This window comes from Oreochromis aureus, linkage group 20, assembly GCF_013358895.1.
Source record: "Oreochromis aureus strain Israel breed Guangdong linkage group 20, ZZ_aureus, whole genome shotgun sequence".
Lineage (NCBI taxonomy): Eukaryota > Metazoa > Chordata > Actinopteri > Cichliformes > Cichlidae > Oreochromis > Oreochromis aureus.
The window spans coordinates 7,285,381-7,292,417 of record NC_052961.1 but is presented as its reverse complement, the minus strand read 5'-3'; the positions used below and the strand labels follow the sequence as shown (position 1 = coordinate 7,292,417).

The following is a 7,037-nucleotide window of genomic DNA, read 5'->3' as shown; positions in this document are numbered from 1 at the left end:
GCAGATGCCATAAGGCCAGCTGCAAAAATCCCCCTGTCCAAGGCTTTCAATCATAAAAGTGTCTGTTAGTAAACCCCTTTACTTTGTAATGGTATTTTGTTCTTGTTTACATAATTTCTGTTTTTGATTTGCATGTGTGCAGGAGGTCCTGAGGTTCTTTAAAATGCCATCCTTCGTCATGGTATTTTGTTCTTGTTACATAAACTGCATGAAACAAAAGGGCAAGAACATTTGTGGTGAAGATGCACATCTTGTTCTTTATCTTTACCACATCGTGTTTTCAAAATGTCAGGCATCTGGTATGACATTGTTGAAGAGACTAGCTCAAAACACTTTTGATTCTTTGCACACTGCTCTTTTCTTTTCCTAGGTCTTTAACAATTTCCATACCCACTTTTCTTTGCTATGGTGACTTTTTCTTTGTGTTATGTTCACTAGACTGTTTTTTTTCTTCTTATCTCTTGACATTTGTTATCATTTGGACTTTTGTATTTTTAGCCATTAGTGTGTTATTACAGCTTTGTTTCTGTAGATTTTGTACCTCTTGTGTACTGGACTTCTGGTCCATAACAACTGCTCTGCATCGATACATCTTTAGAAAAATTTTAAGACTTCAAGATGGACACAGATGTCCAAAAACACAATAGAAAACTCAACTGAGAACTGCAAGTTATGCCAAATGTCATTGGGCAAGTGATTTGAATAAGCCACACTATGCAGTTGACTGATAAACAAATAGTTTATTCACCCCCAAAACTGCTCATTGAAATCAGAGGTTGTCTTTTCTTACATGAAGGAAATGGTGAAATTAATTAAAAAAAATCGAAGCGTAGAAGAGCAACATGACTTTTTTTTTTTTTAAAAATCCCCTATCTTGATTACCAAGTGCTTCTCTTTTCCAGTAGTCAGCTGACCTGCAGTAGTATTTGGGGACACATCAGCGTGCTATAAACTTACTTGTGGTTTGGACAATTGTTATCTTTTGGGCTTTGCATTTTTGGACTTCAGTGAGCTATTACAACTTGATTTTAGTAGATTGTATACCTCCTGTGTACTATATTGGTCCACAATGTCTCAAAATTCCGCACAACACTGATTAGTCATACATGTTTCCCACTCACATATCTTTACAGAAAATAAATTCTTGGAAATACAGAAAACAAGATAGAAAAGATATATGGACGTGAAAACCACAAGTTTTGCCCAGTTTTTCCTACTCACTAATATAACAACCAGACCACTGTGTGTGTGTCGTGCTGGGTCAATTTGTAACAGAGATATGGTATGTGTTATATACTTGCAGTTTAGACTCTGTAATTAAAGATCTTTGTGTCATGAACAGGATGACACTTTAACCACAGGAAAAGAGGCTTTAAGACATGAAGGAAAACTCAAACTGTTCAGCAGACTCTTGGAAAGTATGTATGACTTTTATTCAGTTTCATTGTATATTTAAACTGTTGTTACACTGACAAAGTTTATTTATGATCACGTTATCTAGTTACACTTTTTCAGAGCTGTAGCAAGGTATACATTTAGGGGGGGGGTGCATCCTGTATCCTTTCTGATTGTGGTCCCAAGGTCTTCAATTATATTGGAGTATTTGGGTTGAAGTTGATGAGAGGACATAATTTCACCCAACAATTAAAAGATACAGACCATCTTCCCAAATGCTTCTCATTACTAATAGTCATTGAGCAGTAGTGTTTGGGGCTAAATCACAGGACTATACAATTGCAATTTGGAATCATTTGCTGAAAATCTTGTGGTCATGAATAGGATGACACTGTAACCACAGGACAAGAAGCTTCAAGTTGTGAAGGAAAACTGTCCTACAGACTCTTGGACAGTATGTATGATTTTTATTCAGTTTCATTCTATATTTAAACTGTTGTGACATGACAAAGTTTATTTATTGTCACGTCATCTATTCACGCTTTGACTTCTTGGTCTTCATGACACATGTAAATAGACATTTACAGGAAACCCAAATGAATATACTGATTAACAAAACAACAAATGCTACAAGGACTGCTATCACATCTAGACAATGATAGGCATACCATGGCAGGTTGTATGACTCAGTGCGCAGATGTGCTGCACCCTTGTGCCTCATGACATATTCCATCCAGAAAACAGCATTATCAAGAGGCTTCATGGGCTGATCATGATGAAGTTGTGACAATTCGAGCATATTCTGTTTGTAGGGCTTTTCTGGGTCCAAAATATTCTTCAGCGCACTTGTCAGAGAATCAGCATTCAATTTTGTCACATCAAGCATTTCAGCCACTCCCCGGGCCTTCAAATGCACCACGTTGTCATGCTGGTCAAAAATGAGAGGGATGCCCAGAACTGGCACACCATGGTAAATGGCTTCGTACAGGCCATTGGTGCCCCCATGTGTGACAAAAACTTTGGTTTTGGGGTGGCCTAGTAGATCATTTTGAGGCATCCATTCAACCAGCATGGTGTTGTTTCCCAGAGTGGCTGGTCTTTTCCCAACATGTCTCCACACAACCTTCTGAGGGAGGCTGGCAAATGCTGAGGCAAAGCTCTCTGTTAACTCATGTCCAAGGTCACTCAGCAGGGTGCCCAATGTCATGACGATCACCCCATGTTCACCAGAACTCTGGACGAATTCCTCAAACTCTGATGAGAGAGGCTTTGAAGGCTTACTTTGGAAGCCACCGACGTAGATGACATTGGGCATGGTGGGACGAGGGAACTCAAATGTAAAGTCAACCCGCATGAGCCAGAGGTCAGCCTTTTGGGTTAGAGACATGACATTAACATTATTTCCAAAATAACGATCACACAAGGCCTGGTATGGTGGTCTGGAGACATAGTAGTCCCTGTAAAGAACCATGATGTAATGGATCATATTTCTGATTCTTTGAAAAAAATCCATTTTGTCAGAGTTATGGGAGAAGCATATGGGAATGTAGGACACTGGAGAAGGAGCGACGGCAAGGTGTGCCTCTCCACTAAAAAGCCAGCGTACATTGTAAACCAAAGGCAGCTGGAGATAATGTGCTAACAGCACACCACCTGGAAATGTAGGATCAGTCAGAAAAAGATCATATCCAGTTTTGTTTAGGTCCCCAATCAGTGTCGTATTCTCAAAGATGCTGGAAGTAAAATTTGCCACAACTTGCTGGTTTTGTACTAAAAGGTTAAAAAAATTCCAGTATAACTCAAAAAATGCCCAGAGTGAGCCGTCATTCTTATTAATTTCCATTGACCTCTTCAAAAACGAGCTCATGAAGTTTTGACTCTCAACGGGCTGGGACTGTTCCTGGATGATCGTGATGGAGGTGTAATAAGGTGAGAATTCAGAAATGTACCAGCTGGTGGATGAACGTAGCACAGTGATTTGATGACCTTGAGAATGAAGAGCCTCCACAAGGACTTTCATGTTAAGCCAGTGGCTTCCATCTACTGGAAACACTAGCACTTTTCCACCATCACATGAGGAAGTCAGAGTTGCTGAAAAAAACAGGAAGAAAGCCAAGGCTCGATCTGACCCCATCTCTGCAAAAGAGACAAATTGTTGAATCATTGAATATTTTCTGTTCAAAGAGTGGTTGAGCTTCAGAAGAACAGTATCTGTTTTTGTTGAAGTGGCCATACTTAATTGGACACACGATTGTTCATTGCTTCGTTTTCTCTCTGTTATTATAGTTTTTTTTTTATCTTCCCATATTATGTGCCTTCAAGTGACTATTATTGTGGGTGACATAAATAAAATTCAGCTGAATCGAATTGAACACATGATATCTACTATAGACTTCTTCTAAAATTGTCATAGTTAACCTTATCAAACACCTGCCCATTTGCACAATAAGCAATAAGTGAAGCATCACAATTATTTTAATTATTTACATTTGTTTGTGGTCACCTTACAAATGTTCCTAGGGTCATTCCTTCTACAATTTATCACAACATTCAACGGCCAAATAGCTGTCACCACCAGTTATAGGATATGAAACATGTCATTTTACCAATATTTTGATAATAGGCTCATCTACCAGTTATTTCTTGTGTCAAATGCTGTGAAATGGAGAAATAACACTTATGGTCTATTTCCCTGTTTCCAGTATTTGATCTATTTTTTATTTAAATATTATTTTTTATTTACTATGGGGGTAAACTTCTGCATGACCTCTATGCAAGAAGTAAATTATGTTCCAAAAATTAATAAATGTGCAGTTCTAAAACCAAACTAATGAGCAAATATATACCCAGAGAGACACTATGGGACATCGGAAAAGTTCACCATGGGCTCGGTTCAGACCTTTTGGACTGTATCTTTTTACCGTGTTTGGATCCTGGTGACTCTAGCCGGCAGCCCGCAACACCCCCGGGCTCAAGTATTCAGAGTGGCCGTCGACCAGCGCACCCAAGACGGAAGCGCAGCAAGAGAGGCGGGCTACATGCTAAACTAAAGGCTAGAGCCACCAACCACTGCTGCCTAGTCTTTTGTTAGCTAACGTCCGCCCTCACAAGAATACTGTGCTCGGATTTTTACGCAAACCTGGACTACGGCAAGTAGGTCAGACTCGGCCATTCAGTTACAGACACACTCCGTGCACCGCGGAGACCCCACATCTGCCTCGGGTAAAAACAAAGGTTGCAGTGTATACGTTTATGTCAACAACAGGTGGTCTGTGGACACTCAGGTGGTGGAGAAACACTGTTGTGCGGACATCGAAGTGCTGATGGTGAAGTGCAGACCTTTTTATTTACCGAAGGAGTTCAATGCTGTGTTTCTGCTGGCTGTCTACATCCCGCCGCGTCCGATCGGACCACAACGCAAGGACTACTGCACGACGTCAACACGAGACCGCTCACCCGTGTTTGTTGTTGCCGGGGATTTGAATCACTGCAACCACGTCTACAGGAACGTAAGGGGCGCATACAAGGCAGTGCCTCGCCTCCTTTTCAGACAGTCTGACCACAGCATACAGGCAGCTCCTGGAACAAGCCCCCCCCCCACAGTAAGTAAAATTATTAAAGTTAGAGTGACGAGACTGATTTGGTGCTTCAGGACTGCTTTGATGCAAACTACAAGTGCTACATAAGCACTTGTTTTACTTTATTATTTTTCATGCTCAGAGTTAAGTTTATTCTTTATTTTAGTTAGTTGTTTATTTAGTTGTGTGAAGGGAACTCGCAAAGTAAGAATTTCATTGCTTTGTGTAACCACTTGTGTTTTGCGGTGTATATGACAATAAACTTCTTGAATCTTGAATATTGAAAGGAAGCATAGAACTGAAGACTTTTGGCATTTTGAAGTGTTCATGAGCTTTAAAATTGAAAAATGCTCAATGGCTGTGATCACATGCACACATTTTTTTCACTGTCATTAAAATGATAACATTTGGAGGTCAGTTATACATATGAGACGTGATTCAATTGCAGTGTGATGATGTCTGTAGTTTAACTGCAACAGTGTGACAGGTCAGAAGTAATTAATATTGAATGTCATGCACTGGTTTTCCCTAACAACTTGTCTCTTTGGCAGATATTTGATCATCGATCATCGATGGATGTATCAACAGCAGTTATTACACTTACTGTGTTTGGGCTTTAAACTGATTCTAAACAGAATATTAAACTCCAAGTGTTTGTGTGTGTATGCTGGTTTAAATGCTTACAACTTTCTACAGTATGATGTAGAAACCACACCGTATTTGACCACACTGTATACATGCCTTTTTCCTATTCAGCGGTTACTGTTGTGGAACTGTTGAATAATCACAGGTTAACCAAGTCAAAGTCCTTGTAAACATTAAAGTCTAAAATATCTGCTCTGTGTTGTTTATTCATGTCATCTTGCATCAATCACAAAGTTCTATTGCTACAATATAGGAAAACTGTCACCTAGACATGCTTGATGAAGCTGTAATTATGACCTCTGCAGCTGCTGCGTAGGACATTTTTAGCAGACCAACAAAATCTCAACAATATTCAAAAACTGAGGAGATGAAACAGATTCTCACCTCAAGTCTCTGCAACTTCAGTCCCTGTGACTTTCTGCCCAAGCCAAAGAAAATTTATATATTTGAGCTGCTGGTGCAACAGAATCAAGCACCTGCTGGTTGAAAGATGAGTAAATGTGTAACTGCACATGTCTGACTAAACATTTTAATTCTGTTCACTCATTGCTCTCTTTACCCAGTGTAAATAAAAAACCTTCCAAAGATTACTGTCGCTTTCAATAAATGCCCAAAACAAAAAAACCCAGTTGCCATGAAGTTATATCTAAACATCTGTGATTGGATATTTAAGATTTAGAGGGATTTGAAAACAACCACTACCATGAGAATGTAAAAAGAGAGAAATTGACCTGTCAAGAGTGCAGCTTCATTGCTGTCTTGTCTAATGTTCTCAGTTGTTGCTTCTCAATTCTTTCCTACATAAATTAGCTTAACTATTTATATAGTACTACTATGACCTCTAAATGTCATCATTTGAATCATAGTGAAAGAAATGTATGCATGTGACCACAGCCATTGAGCATTTTTCACTTTTAAAGCTTATGAACACTTCAAAAATGCCAAAAGAAAAAGTCTTCAGTTCTATGCTTCATTTCAATATATAAAGAGGCTGTTGCTGCTGCTGTTGTGCTGTTAAGGCTTCTGCTACTGCTTGTTGTATCTGTATGTGTATCTATATCAGCTTTCCTTGGACCCTAAAGTTTTCTACCTCCTTTTTCCCATGGAACATGTGTTTCCCATGCAACACGTGGGGGCGATCGTGGCTCAAGAGTTGTCAGTTCGTCTTGTAACCGGAAGGTTGCGGGTTTGAGCCCTGGCTCAGACAGTCTCAGCCGTTGTGTCCTTGGTCAAGACACTTCACCTGTTACCTACTGGTGGTGGTCAGAGGGCCCGGTGGCGCCAGTGTCCAGCAGCCTCGCCTATGTCAGTGCACTCCAGGGTGGCTGTGGCTACAATGTAGCTTGCCATCACCAGTGTGTGAATGACTGAATGTAGTGTGAAGTGCTTTGGGGTCCTTAGGGACTAAGTAAAGTGCTA

General features: G+C 40.0%; 1 protein-coding gene across 4 annotated transcripts; it reads right to left on the bottom strand.

Annotated features, from left to right (window-relative positions):
- Nucleotides 1–1,409: 1,409 nt before the first annotated feature.
- LOC116322021 (UDP-glucuronosyltransferase 2A2-like) lies at nucleotides 1,410–6,084 on the bottom strand. Of its 4 annotated transcripts, none has more exons than XM_039604661.1 (2): nucleotides 6,003–6,084; nucleotides 1,410–3,531 (listed from the first exon to the last, which is right to left on the bottom strand). In XM_039604661.1, the coding sequence occupies exon 2, from the start codon at nucleotides 3,527–3,529 to the stop codon at nucleotides 1,928–1,930; it is 1,602 nt and encodes a 533-aa protein (XP_039460595.1). In that variant the 5' UTR covers nucleotides 3,530–3,531; nucleotides 6,003–6,084; the 3' UTR covers nucleotides 1,410–1,927. The 4 variants fall into 4 exon arrangements, with proteins under 4 accessions (XP_039460595.1, XP_039460594.1, XP_039460593.1 ...); XM_039604660.1 differs by lacking the exon at nucleotides 6,003–6,084 and adding an exon at nucleotides 4,852–4,984; XM_039604659.1 differs by lacking the exon at nucleotides 6,003–6,084 and adding an exon at nucleotides 4,735–4,936.
- Between the last annotated feature and the right edge of the window lie 953 nt (nucleotides 6,085–7,037).